This window comes from Gamsiella multidivaricata (assembly GCF_025024155.1).
Source record: "Gamsiella multidivaricata strain RSA 2152 chromosome Unknown BC939scaffold_35, whole genome shotgun sequence".
In the NCBI taxonomy this organism is placed as follows: Eukaryota; Fungi; Mortierellomycota; class Mortierellomycetes; order Mortierellales; family Mortierellaceae; genus Gamsiella; species Gamsiella multidivaricata.
In genome coordinates this window covers 183,685-196,964 of record NW_026251743.1, presented here as the reverse complement: position 1 = coordinate 196,964, position 13,280 = coordinate 183,685, and the positions used below count along the sequence as shown (strand labels likewise).

Below are 13,280 nucleotides of genomic sequence, written 5' to 3'. Positions count from 1 at the left end.
CTGACGGCCATATCCAGTCCCAGGGGGAATCGTTGACCGGGCCAGCGGCCCTTTTATGGGTCTTGAGGAGCCAGGGTTGTATCCCACCTTAGGAGACACTTATAAAACCGCTTTTAGCAGAACGCTGTGCCAGGTACGAGGCGGGTGGAGTGTCAGCAGGCACTATGTTCAAGAGAGCAATAAGACATCGTTGGGCTTTTAGAATATGAGCAGGGTGCTCAAGAAAACAGGAGAAGTGTGGATCATTTACAAAGATTATGCTCGTCGCTGGTGAAGCGCCAGACGGACTTTGGCGTGATACTGGCGTCTGATCGGAAGACCACTTCCTTTCGGGCCTTGACCCCATGTCCCTAGAAGATTAGCGTCGCCCATAAACAGGTAGCTGTGCCGCGAGGAGCGCGTTTTAATCGAAACATTGTTTCTAATTCTTGGATTGGCTCCTGATCTTTCTTGACTACTTCGGTTTTGCATATCACACTCTTCGTGTCAATAGCTCTAACAACTCACCGGTCTTCCATATCTTCAACAGATCCTAATCCCCCATACGTTGACGCCTCACTCATATTCCTGCTATACGGTCCTAACATTACGTGAGCTCAGACACGGGCTATACAAAAAAAAAAAAAGAAAAAAAAAAAGGATTGCACTCTGAATGCAACAGTCCTCCAGAAAAGGATGTGTGTTGCATCTTCACTCCACCTGGTCGTCAACATCTGCAACAATGCAGTGGCTAAACACTTTGCCATAATTGTCAATATCAAGGCAACACTAGCACTCTCTGGTTTCTGTTGTGGAAACAAATCTGCTCGTTTATTTGCATCGATTCCGCACTCAATCAACTCCATTTTTAACAGCTTAGACGAGGGCTAGATAGAATAAAAAAAAAAAGAAGAGCAATTGACATAGTTAGAAGCGCGCTTCACAAGTCTAGAAAATTATCCTGTGATATCAACTATATCCCGTAACAAATCACTTACTGTCGTAGGGGATGGGGTTGAGGGTGGTGGGGGTGTTGTACTTGACGGAGACGAAGCGGGCCTCACGGGGCTGAGCGGGCTGTCTCTTCAAGTTGACCTTGACACCGTCGGTCTTGGCCTGCAACTTGGCAGCAGCGTTCTCCTTGACGCGGCGCAAGAAGTCATCACGGCACTTGGAGTGCTTGATGTGCTCAATGCGGATGTTGACGCGCTTCTCGAGGTAGCGGTTGCCGACCTTCTTGTTGATGATGATACCAACAGCGGACTTGGTCACGTTGTAGATGATACCGGTACGGCTAGAATGAAGCAACATAGTCCATGGTCAGTCCTGTGCTTTTGTTGCTTTCATGCTTTTCTGTCCTTAAGGCCGAATTCTCGTTCTGTGCTTGCACAGTGGGGAGCACACATTTCACTCGAACAATTCAATAACTTTATGCCTCATCCGCAAGGCAAAGTCGATATGAGATCGTCAAGAGTGTTGCTGGTAACAATGTGGAAAATTCCAGTTGCTTTTGCGAGAAGCGCCTATATGCTTTCAAAAGCCCGCTATTCAGAATCATCGGAGACACAGGGGTTGTCGCAAACTGGAAGCAAAGTCGCTTGGGTGCTGGCTGGTTGATCAGTCCAGATTCGGTGCAATGATCAAAGTTCCTGTAGCTGTGATGAGTAGAGTCCTGTCGAAGACCGCTACAGCAAGCGAAGTCATAGACGTTCAGAAGCCAGTATGTTGAGTCCAGCTGATTCCTAACTATTGTTTCCTGATTAACTAGCTGGTCCGAGCTGAGTAGTATGGCGATCGACTATGTGCTCCCCTAGGCGGCATAACATACTGACAGCGTTCAGGGCCAACAAACAAGAGAGACAAGAGACATACCCGTGGTAGAACTTGTGGGGCATACCCTTGTGGATAGCACCGTTGGCCTTGATGTCAACAATGTCGCCAACCTTGTAGGTCTTCAGGTAGGTGGTAAGCTTGATAGGCATACCATGCTCCCTGAAGTTACGGGCGAACATGTGGCGGGTGCGAGCGCGGATACCATAGGAGTGAGGCATATTGAATCAATTCTGATCGATAAAAGATGCAAAATAGTTGACAGAAAAAAAAAATGAGTATAGGTCCACCATGATCTCTTGTTCAATGTCTTTTTTCTGGAGCAAGGTCGAATGGTGAGGGTTGAATGATGATGGTGCCCCCATGAATGATGCCCATGACCATGATGATGTTGGTGTCCTGATGATGGTAATCGCGATCCTGCTCCCCATGTGCGTATAATAATAGTCCTTGATCCACTCTCGCTTCAGGTTCAATTCCACTAGCCAAAAGTGCCATTTACCCCAAGAGGTCTATGAAGAAGAGAAGGAACCAAAACAATCCCAGTTCAAAGTCCCATAAGATACGGTGTCCAGGACATCTGAATTCTGATTGGCCGATGGAAATAGTCCTCAATCCATTTTTTTTTATAGAATCGCAGCCACTTTCCTGTTTCAATTTCATTGGTTGCTATCCCCGACCCTAGACCGGGGCTACTTTCCATATATGGTACTGGCGCATGTTTTTGTAAAAGCTTCATTAAGCACCATCCGCGCCCGTCTCAACTTCCTTCCTTCTCTCACCTTTACCTACCCTTGTTCTAAGCAATCGTCCATATACAAGTAAGTTCCCCTCTCTTAGCCGCAGTCCACGCTACATTTGACCTAGCTGTGCTGTAAAGTATCTTGTTTCTGACTATTACTGTTTATCATTATTGTGTGCTATTGCAATAGTGCCCTCCGGAGCTCCCAAGAACTGCTCAAAAACCTACAAGGTCCCCCGTCGTCCCTTTGAGGCCGCTCGTCTCGACCAAGAGTTGAAGCTCGTCGGAGAGTATGGTCTCCGCAACAAGCGTGAGATCTGGCGTATTGGTTACACTCTGTCCAACATCCGTCGTGCTGCCCGTGAGCTCTTGACCTTGGAGGACAAGGATCCCCGTCGCCTCTTTGAGGGTAACGCCCTGATCCGTCGTTTGGTCCGCATCGGCGTCTTGGACGAGGACAAGATGAAATTGGATTACGTCCTCGCCTTGAAGATTGAGGACTTCTTGGAGCGCCGCCTCCAGACCCAGGTGTTCAAGCTCGGACTCGCCAAGTCGATCCACCATGCCCGTGTCCTGATCCGTCAGCGCCATATCCGCGTCGGCAAGCAGGTTGTCGATATCCCCTCCTTTGTCGTTCGCCTCGACTCCCAGAAGCACATTGATTTCTCGCTCACCTCTCCCTATGGTGGCGGTCGTGCTGGTCGTGTCAAGCGAAAGCGCGCTGCTGCTGCTGCTAACAAAGGTGACGGCGCGGAGGAAGAGGACGACGAATAAGCATGATCCATCAAGGTCCCAGGAGGATTGCATGCATGCTATACCCTTTCCGCAAACATTGCCCGCCGCTACGTCAAGCCTTATTTCTGTGGATTGCTGGTCCATTATCAAGTCTTTAGTTTGCTTTCTGCACAATAGTAGACAAAGGGTCAGCAGGGGCTTGACCACCGCTTGTGTATTTGTCTGTACCCTTCAAGCGCCTTCTCAATTGCAATAAACACATTCACTTTAGTGACCACATCTGCACTGAGCTGAAGGGATATGCCATGCGACTCGACAGTTTTATTATTGATGCTATTGGTACAGAGATGAGCAAACTTTCACGTTGACGAGAGAATGTTGGCGCTTGCCTCCTGTGCCTCGATTCCAGCCTTGCCTGTGCAATAAGACATCTTGATGAAAGAGCGGCAGCATTTGTAGCCCCACTTGTCATCGGCCCAGAACGAACCCCAAACAGAGGTGTGGTTGTTGATGTAGACATCTTCCTGATACTTTGATTTTGCTTTCGCTGGCTCCTGTCCCTTCAAGACATTTCCTGATCTAGAGTACTCGACATAGTTCTCGGTCTGAGCCAGCAAAAGCTCCCGAGCAGGCGCATCCAAATGCTCCTCGCCTCCATATTTGGCCAGAATGCTCTCCTTGTTCGTATCCTGTTGCTGCGCCTTCTTTTCCTTGAACTTCTTGTGCAAAATCGCAGCCTGCGTAGGGTTGGCCTGCATGTGAACATCCGAGCCCTTTTCCGCTGCTTGCCATGCAAACAGCTGTACGTTCGCCATGTCAGTCGTGTTGCCAGAGTAACGCTGGAAGTTGTCTCCTGCATAGATGAGAGTGCTGGGATCCTGGTCCTTGAGTGGATTGTCACGCATAGAGCGGGTCTTGGGATCGTAGTGAGCAGAGTTGGGATCCAGATTGTACAGATATTTCGCACGATCCTCACGAATTCTAATGGGAGTAAGGTAGCATTGAAGAAATGCATGAGATAGATGTTCAGAAGGGGCCGTTTCACTGAAGAAAAGCTGGAAAGTGAATTAAGCGCAGGATCCTACCTCAGATTGCGGATCGTCGTTCTTGTCTTGGCGTTAACCTTCTGGCCAGGCATATCGGATTTGTCCGCATACTTTTCCTCGTCATCATCATCATCATCACTGTCGCCAAATTCGTTTGCGTCGTTCTCCATTCTTGAAGCCATAGCAGCGGCCTTGGCATCCTGCTTATCCAATTCGCTCTCCTTCAGTTTCCTCCGTGCCTCCTCGACCTTTTCATATTCCTCATAAATCTTTTTGTGTTCCGCTGTATCGTAACCGTTCCATCGATCCCGCTTGGCGTCAAAAGACATTTCTACCTTTTGGAGGATCTCATCCTCCTTGATGTTCTTTCCGGTCCATTTGGCGCCCTTCTTCCGTGGACGTTCCACACAATCCTTGGTCTTGTGTGTTGCTGCACCGCAATTCTCGCATGCTCCCTTTCGGTATTTCGTTGCTGCTGGACCCTGTTTCAACGAGAAGAAGCTTACATTAGCTGGGGTTGTGCGCCAAGAAACCAAAAACGTACTTCTGCGAGAAGTCGGATTAAATATGGACTTACAGCTCTTTGTCCTCTCTGATACCATTCATCCGTGAATTGATCAGCGTCCCTAGGAGCCTTTTGATGCTTCAATGAGGCATGGCCATCATTAATATACCCTATTGTTGCAAGAGAAAGCAGATCAGAACAAATGTTGCTTGCCAAACAATATGCTTCGCTCTCAATCAAGTAAAGAGTCATTTGTGGTAACGTACATGGTGCTTCCGAGATGTACTGTGGAATATGTGGGTTGATCTCTCGGCCCTCCTCGTCCCTGGCTGCTGGAGCTGTTCCTGCCTTTCGGGCTGCCTCCAAGTCCTTCTGCTTCCTGAACTCCTCTCGGCTGAGCTTTCCACCTGTTAAGTAATCGGAGAAAATATACTGTTAGTATCTCTGCAGCTCCAGTGCTCCTCTTTCCGTAGCTGCCAAATGAATGCAGAGCGTTACTTACTCATAATGTTATAGCTTAATGTGCAGAGGAATGTGTTGAGGGATGGAGGAATAAGTTGCCACTGACTTTTTATTTGCCAGGGTGACGTAGACTGGGCGGAGAAACATATCTCTTGCACCACTCGCCTCTTTGCTTACCACTTCAATATATCGCAACCCAACAGACAAACAATGGTAACGACAAGGACGAGATCTCTTTTGGACGGGCTGAAAGCATCGGAACGAAAGCGGCACACAAGATGTTTAGACAGACCATCTGGATGGAATTTGTCCGTTGCTGAATCGTGCTGCACTGTCCATTGACATAAACGTTTTTACTTTGCAATAGGATCGTTCCAATTTGAACAGCCAACTGGAGCATTTGCAGTCGAAATATGTCGGCACAGGACACGCAGACACCAGCAAATAGTAAGCATCCTCAGCAATATGCATCGGTCGTTCTGTAGCATTTCTCGACTTGTCCTTGGTCTAATATTGTCGCTTCTTTCTATGCCATATGTAGCGAGTGGGGCGTGAACCAGGCGAGAGACACATATGCATCGTACATTGGACACTATCCCATGCTTGCATACTTTGCTGTTGCCGAGAACGAAAGCATAGCCCGCGTCAAGTTCAATATCACAGAGGTACAGGACTGACATACCATTATACATCTACTGGACGCTGTGATACCCAGTCGAAGTACCACTAATCAAAGTCCATCTCTCGTGTCTTTAGAAAATGCTCCAGCCTTGTGGACCACCTCCAGAGAGGAGAGAGTAGACGCTTGGCAACATTTCGATCACACTAGTTATATCGACCTGTATTTTTATCATTTACTAAAGAACGTGGCGACATACCAATCGCCCAGACTACCGCATATATCTATCTTATTTCAGAGAAATCCAAGGACTGCAAGAAAGATGCAAAGCAAAAGAGTTCACAAGAACTAAGACAATGACTTTTTGTTTGATATATTTTATTGTGAGATGGATAAATTACAGAAACTGGTATGCGAATATGTTACAGAGGGTGGCGCTGACTTGAAGGGCCCTGGGGGCTTGCTTTACGCTCAATGACGGCGGCCAAAGAGCGAAGACGACTTGTTCTTGCGATTGATCTCCTTCTTGGCCTTAGCCTTCTTTGCTTTCCTCTTTGAGGCAGCAACGGATGAAGGGGTGGTCTCAGGGGAAGGGCTCAGCTTGGCCTGCAGCTTGTCCATGGTGGAGGGTGGAGGAGCACGGCGGAATCTGCTCATGAAGGGCGATTTAGACTTCTTGGCAGAGGACGAGGAGATGGGCTTGCGGGCCCGAGAAGACGAGGATGGACCGGAGAAGATGCGGCTCATAAAGCTCTGCTTGGGGGTGGAGGATTTTGAGAGGGAGGGAGTCATGGCTGGGTAGAGTAGTTTATTTGTGCTTGTTGAGTGTTTGGTTGAGATTGAGAATGTAGAATAATAAGAGTCAAGGAAAGGCCTTTTATACGCACTCTTGATAACCTTCTCTCACATTGAAGTAGTTTTGAAAGACGCGTTTTTGGTAAGACTACGGGACTGGTGACTGGGATGATGACATGCTGTACTACAACCATTGTTAAATTGGCTTGAGGCCGCTGCTGCCCATCAACAATGACGATGGGCAAGGTGTAGAAACAAACAAACAACATCGAGCAATCTCGAGTGCGTCATGGGTTACACGGTCGCATCAACCCAACCGTCAGCGTCGAGCTATCTTTTGCACCACGCGTTTATTGCGTTCTAATGTTGTCTAGCTATGCCCCTTCATACCACCTGTTCTATTGCAACATTCCATTGCTTTTGGTGTTGGTTGTTGTTGCTTTGCTGATATCGATGGAATCTTGATCCAGTTGACTTTCAATGGTTTGAAAACTGCTGGCGTATCAGCTATTCAGACCGTCTTGACAATGGTTCTGCTTAAGTCGTGGGATGGCTACAGTCGCTCAAAGTCTCTGAAGGGTGCACCATCGGGATGTCGGACCTATATCGTACATGTCGAGTCGCTGAGAGAAAGGTTCTCTTTGGCTCCTTCATTAGACATACGAATGGTCGCAATTGCACCTCCTTAACCGTCGAACGACCAGGAAACGCCAGTAGGCTGAGATCCATCGCCGCGCTCTCAGAAGTAAGGATCTTCCTCCATTGAGCGTGTACGTCGTACTGGTCACCCATGGTTCTGAGTGCTGGTAACGACTCTTTCAACGTGCTTGCGCGTTGAAAAATCTTCAAGGACGATGTCGAATGATAGCGACCGTGATGCAATCCACGAACGGCTCGTTGCCCTGTTTTTTGGGCACTCTGCTGTTGTTGCTGCTGCTCCGCTCCGCGCGTTTCCAAGAGGTTCCACATAGTAGAGATGCCACCGCGAGACCATTCCGGCATATATTTCTCCTGAATCTGTTGCCAGGACGGTCTGAACTCCTGGTATCCCCGCTTCAACTGGTTGATCTCTTTCTCTGTACCCATGCGACGGCGTATGATTTCCCATTTGTTCTTGCATTGTTTGCGCGTGAATATATTCCCCATCTGAGCCGCGACCCACACCCAGTTGATACGATAGGCGCCTGGAAAGTGAACCTCGATCAGATTTCTAAGGTTTTCTGATTGCTCCTGAGTCCACACCCGCACCATGCGTTGGGGTCGAGTATCGGTGGAAATGTGTTGGTAGCGTTGTGGATGGCGCTGGGGCTCGTCTTCTTCATCATCCAGTTCGTCATCGCCGTCAGCATCGACGATCTGTTGTCCCGGTATCAAGCAGCTCGTCGAGTCCCTCGCGCGATCGCAAAGTGCAGTAATGCTGCCCTGAGAAGAACATGCGCTGAGTGCACTAGAGGATACGACAGTCAGTGGTAGCGTCGGGAGTGCCGAGCACTGCTCCGTGCCTTGATATGGGTCGTCGTAGTCCATCGATTCCTCGTCCGAACCAGGTATCTCCGCATAAAGTCGCATGTACTCGTTTTCAATTTCTGTTAGACTACGATCGAGGTTCATGCGAGCCTTGATTTCGTGCCACTGGCCAAACAGCTTGAACCTTTCGACTGCGATGTACAGCGATTCCTGTTCTGCGTTTGTCCATGGTCGCATGACGGACCCCCGCTTTGAAGAACGCTCAAAGCGTGATGGTTCGTCGAGTTCATGACGGGAGCTGTGAATGGTATGACATCCGTTGCTGGCACTGCTGGAAAAAGTATCCATGAAAAGTCTTGATTTTTGATAAGAGGAAGAAGAATGGCGCTTGTTGTGGTGCTCGTAGGTAGCTGAGGATGGGAGCGCAGTACTAGAACTGGAAGGCATGGTTAAAGGCTTGAAGAGGGAACGATAAATGAACAGTGTGAGGACGGCGATCAGTGTGAATATGATAAGAAATGGGTGTAGAGACGAAGAGGCGAAAGTTACTGAAAGCTGCTTAAGAAACGAGCGAGGAAAAAGAATGAGCTATCCCTTGCTCGCACCTACGGTCATCTATACGAATGTGTCTACGATCGTCTCAGGATGTAGTAGCCTTCAAAGTAAAGATAAATATCATCCTGAACGAACGCAGTCAAGGCTCATGTAAAGAGAAAGCGCGTTTGAATATGTTCCTGTGCTATACTACGGGCTGGTATTGCACATAAACCTCCTTTTTTTTCTGATAAAAAAAGACGAACAAAATAAGGGACAGTAGACGGGGGTGCATCGAGGACTCCGCCAGGGCAGCAGGCCGTTGGCGGCATTTGCCCGTAGACCATTCTTTTTTTCTTTTCTTTTGTTGGTCACTCCTGGTTGTTACAAGGGGAGGGCAAGGAAGCAGAGAAGATGGAACGGGGATGATGGTGCGATAGCTGAAGATGAAAAGGGCCAAGGAGGACAGCGAGGGAAGGAAGGTATGAGGGAAGGAGGGAAAGAGCGTGCTTATTGCAGCAAGCCGTGCCTGTGATATATATACGAAGTTATCAGTCTTTGTATCGCCTGGGACAAGCCCTTTTGGATCATTAGAGTGGTATTTGGTGGCAACAGAGATCCAGCAGGGTTGTGAGACAGTGCACGAGCCATTTCTATCAGGGTCCCTCCGGTATATCCAGTCATGACTGGATATAAAGGCTATTTGAACACGCGTTCCTGCTTCGATCGATCGCATTTGGGGCCCAAAAAGGAAAAGAGCGCCCTGGCAAAGGCAAAGAAGGTTGATTGCGGCCTTCGCTCGTCATATCTCCCCGCTCACCTCATATCCCTCAACGGAACTTCTCATCGTCTTTTCTCATTCACACTCATCGAGTTATCACATCGACCTTGTCTGCCCATTCCGCTCCCACCCCTGCCTCATCATCTTCACGTAGCTCCTTTCCAGCTTAACTCTTCCCTTGTGGTTCTTCCCCACTCTTCCTATTCGTTTACCACACTCAGACATGGCACTCAACAACGGCAGCCCTGCTGAGGGTTCTGTAGCCGACATGGCTAACAGCGGCCTATTCCAATATCTCTTCAAGCAGGACTATGATTCCGACAATCTTCCTGCTCCCCTGCAGGGTCCTTCGCAGGCCACGCCCAATAACAAAGCCTCATCCAGCTCATCTACAGAGCGCACCTCAGAGATTTTCAAGGAGCAGACATCAATACCTACTACAATCCCGCTGGCATACCCAACGCTACTGCCTTCGAGTTCGTTCTCATATCGCCAGATCTCAACAGACATGCCCCCACCTATGCCCAGTCAGCAGTCAGCGTCGACTCTTCCAGTTGACGTTGAACCAACGACATTGGGTGTCAACTCTCCGACGACTACTCCTCCATTGTCTTCTGTCGCATCCGATTCGATGGGTGTTTGGATTCAACGGTTCCAGCAGCTGCAGCAATTGCAACAGCTGCATCACTATCAACAGCATCAGCTCCTGAGCTCAACCCTTCTCGCCAACAGCACACACGAGAGCACTGAAAGTACCCGCACACTATCATCTTCATCCTCCAGTCCAACACATCGCGACAGCTCCTCCGAAAGATCCGTCTCCCCTTCTGCACATTCACCAACGGAAGAGGGCGACAAGACTACAACCTATCCTACTCCGCCCATGAGGGACGACATATGTATGGACAGCGATTCAGAGGACCATACCGCTCATGGACCAGACCCGCTTAAACCCAGTGCCAGCGAGCTGAAAATGATGACTAGCAAAGAGCGTAGGCAGCTTCGAAATAAGCTGTCAGCGCGCAACTTCCGCGTCCGAAGAAAGGGTGGGTTGTCTGATATATGCTTCAACTTAAAGACGTTATGTTTATGCATCTTCACATGTACTTATATATATCCGACCGCACACAATAGAGTATATCAGCACGTTGGAGAAGCAGGTCAAGGAGGCACGCAAGGAAGCGGCAGATCTCCAACGACGACTCATTCAGTCTGAGCTCAATTGTCAATTTTTGCGGCAGGAGCTGGAAACCACTCGACTCTCTCAGTCGCTATTCGCAGATGGACGCATGTCCAAGGAACACGCCAACTTGCTCGCCAGTCTCTTGAACCCAAACTCAGAGTCATTTCCAACTACAAGGCTAACCACCGCCTCCAACATCATCACCGACAACAGTGGTAGCAGCAGCAGCAGCAGAAACAGCAGCGTCTTCGCTTCTGGCGCTCAGTCGCTGCCACAGTTCCAGCAGTCCGCCGCATTCTTAAATGCCATGGCCTTAGGTAACAGCAGTAGCAGCAGCCTTGCCCTTGATACCAACCTGCTGGCAGCTGCACCGCAGACATCCACCTCTTCTATGCTGGACGTGGCTCAGTCAACGCTTCAGCCATTTGTCCCATTCGATGGAGACTGGGGGCTTCTTATCAACAGAGCAGAGGTGCCTGAATCGGCTATTGATATCAAGGACGAGTTTTCGGCGCAGGCTATTTATCAGCAACTTCTCACTCGCTACGAGGCAGCCAGGCAAGAAATAGAGGTGGATGAACAGCTGCTTGCCGAGCCCAAGGTGTATACTGGCAAAAAGCTCGCGCGAACGTACATGGCTGCGCCCAAGGACGAGTCCCAGGCCGAAATCAGCAGCAACAGCAGCGAGGATGCGCTTCTTCTCCAGACTATGGTCTACCTGATGATGATCCATGTGACTCAATCGCTCTTCCAGGCAGCAACGATGTCCAAATCTGAACTTGTCGATATGTACCAGAAGATGGATGAGCCTCTCCGTACCAATATGCAGCGTCAAGGTCGCCATGGATTCCCTAATTACAGCTTTTCAGAGTGCCGCGAAGCCTGGATCAAGAAGTGCTGGCCATCGTTCTACAACAACCGCAAGCGACTCGCAGAGCTGTTCAAGAATGGACCCTGCTCGAACTGCTCGAATTCGACAACTCAAAAGGGTCTGGATGTGATCGAGACTGTGCGCAAGATGGAGGAGGGAGTGGCCAACAAGACGGTAGCGGTGCCGAAAGTGAAATACTTTGTGAGGCACTATATCCCGACATGGCTCAAGCGTTCCGATATCCTGGAGCGTGAGCGTTTGGAAGACCAGGCGAAGGCTCAGCATAAAGCTAATAGTGGCAAGGCGCCGGTTAAGGTTACTGCCACCTAGACGTTAAAGTCATTAAGCCAAGCAAAAGGATGCCGACCTGCTTGCAGTTCCTTGTATATAGCTCCCTGGATCCATCCTCAATAGCGACAATCTTGCGTTTTAAGATACGCATCAAGTATTATCCATAGACATCATTATCTCTTTAACTTCCAATACATATCGAATCGTGCTTTTGCTTATTAAAATGCTATGGGATATTCAGCAAACATAGAAGCTGCTTGCTTTTAACGGAACGACCTGTCGTTTCGTCTCCCATCGCGATCAGATCTAGCGGCGACAACGTTTTTTTCCTCAGTTACCGGCGATCCTTCAGCTTCACCAGGTTCTATGGCCTTGAGGAAACGCTTGATGGCCCTCCCAAGGACGATATTGCATACTCTATCAGGGGTAGTAAAAAAACAGGCGTCCTTTTTTTTTAAAGAGACGCAATTAGATTTTTAAAAGCCGAGGCAGTCCTTTTCCCTTGGGTACTTCATGAGCAGTCAGAAATAGCGAATGCGAGTGACCGTGAGAAAGTAGCTCCTCGATGTTTTTTGTGTCTCCGCGAGTGGATACATCGACCAAGAGGAGTGGATAATCCTTGAACTGTTAGTAATACCGTATCTGTCTTCATCTTACTCATCACTTTGGGGCCCCCGTGGCATCGTTCTTGGATGTCGAGAGCTTGAAGACGACTCCAGTGCTTGCTGACTGGCAGTGATAGTGGTGCTGGCGGCACTAGGATGGGGAGGAGCTCAAAAAAAAAAAAAAAAAAGAAGCGCGAGCTGGGCGTGCTTGGCTTGTTGGACTTGGACTTGCAGGGCATTCTGGGCTTTCGTATACCGTCCGGGGTCAGAGATAAAAGTCAGGTTTTGCATTGAAGCCTGATTCTGTAGGAAAAGTTGTGGATGCGTAGGAGAAGGATTGATAAAGCCAAAGTTTCAATTAAGGGAGGAGGCGCGTATCTTGAATACTAGTAGTTTCAATATTTCTGCTCAATACAACATCTCTGACATTGTTCTATGAGGTCGGCTATCGATTATTTTCTCTCCCTGCTTTGCAACAACCTTAGCGATATAGAAAGGCTTGACGCTCCTCTTTTGTCAGTTTTCCCCCTTTAATCCGTTTGTGCTCGTTAATACGAATGTGCGTACTGTCGGTAGGGCGGTTCTGCAACTTCTTGATTCGAGCCTGTAACACCTTCGCGTGGGAAGGCTAGGAGGCAACAGGAACAGTATTTAACCTACGACGTTTTTTCTTTCAGTATCCGTCGCCTATTGATATGGAGTTGTACGTCAAAGCCATCTTCCACAGCATCCAAGGCTTCGATGAGGAAATGATTTTTGAGAAAAACGCTCGTGGCTAGTGTAGGCAAACTGGTGCTTGAGAAGACAACGGCGTGCTCCGATGTGCGAAAGTGGA

General features: G+C 48.8%; 6 protein-coding genes across 6 annotated transcripts; 3 read left to right on the top strand and 3 right to left on the bottom strand.

The window, feature by feature from the left end:
* Positions 1-681: 681 nt before the first annotated feature.
* On the bottom strand, positions 682-2,322 carry BC939DRAFT_487056 (60S ribosomal protein L21-A). Its single transcript, XM_051559344.1, has 3 exons — positions 1,852-2,322; positions 978-1,273; positions 682-866 (listed from the first exon to the last, which is right to left on the bottom strand). Exons 1-3 carry the CDS (start codon positions 2,028-2,030, stop codon positions 856-858), a joined length of 486 nt encoding a protein of 161 aa, XP_051411896.1. The 5' UTR covers positions 2,031-2,322; the 3' UTR covers positions 682-855.
* Positions 2,323-2,573: 251 nt separating this feature from the next.
* BC939DRAFT_169897 (S-9) lies at positions 2,574-3,538 on the top strand. The gene is made up of 2 exons (XM_051550359.1): positions 2,574-2,630; positions 2,742-3,538. Coding segments are annotated over exons 1-2 (585 nt in total). The 5' UTR covers positions 2,574-2,629; the 3' UTR covers positions 3,326-3,538.
* Positions 3,539-3,580: 42 nt separating this feature from the next.
* BC939DRAFT_452513 (Pre-mRNA splicing Prp18-interacting factor-domain-containing protein) lies at positions 3,581-5,431 on the bottom strand. Its single transcript, XM_051555817.1, has 5 exons — positions 5,340-5,431; positions 5,104-5,244; positions 4,910-5,007; positions 4,372-4,814; positions 3,581-4,267 (listed from the first exon to the last, which is right to left on the bottom strand). The coding sequence occupies exons 1-5, from the start codon at positions 5,341-5,343 to the stop codon at positions 3,646-3,648; spliced, it is 1,308 nt and encodes a 435-aa protein (XP_051411894.1). The 5' UTR covers positions 5,344-5,431; the 3' UTR covers positions 3,581-3,645.
* Positions 5,226-6,245, top strand: BC939DRAFT_169888 (splicing factor 3B subunit 5/RDS3 complex subunit 10). The gene is made up of 5 exons (XM_051550358.1): positions 5,226-5,271; positions 5,420-5,512; positions 5,667-5,746; positions 5,841-5,964; positions 6,056-6,245. Exons 2-5 carry the CDS (start codon positions 5,510-5,512, stop codon positions 6,098-6,100), a joined length of 252 nt encoding a protein of 83 aa, XP_051411893.1. The 5' UTR covers positions 5,226-5,271; positions 5,420-5,509; the 3' UTR covers positions 6,101-6,245.
* An 849-nt stretch (positions 6,246-7,094) lies between these two features.
* Positions 7,095-8,908, bottom strand: BC939DRAFT_452509 (uncharacterized protein). Its single transcript, XM_051555816.1, has one exon. It carries the CDS (start codon positions 8,625-8,627, stop codon positions 7,251-7,253), a length of 1,377 nt encoding a protein of 458 aa, XP_051411892.1. The 5' UTR covers positions 8,628-8,908; the 3' UTR covers positions 7,095-7,250.
* A 604-nt stretch (positions 8,909-9,512) lies between these two features.
* On the top strand, positions 9,513-12,115 carry BC939DRAFT_169883 (uncharacterized protein). Its single transcript, XM_051550357.1, has 2 exons — positions 9,513-10,541; positions 10,630-12,115. The coding sequence occupies exons 1-2, from the start codon at positions 9,719-9,721 to the stop codon at positions 11,877-11,879; spliced, it is 2,073 nt and encodes a 690-aa protein (XP_051411891.1). The 5' UTR covers positions 9,513-9,718; the 3' UTR covers positions 11,880-12,115.
* The last annotated feature ends 1,165 nt before the right edge of the window (positions 12,116-13,280 follow it).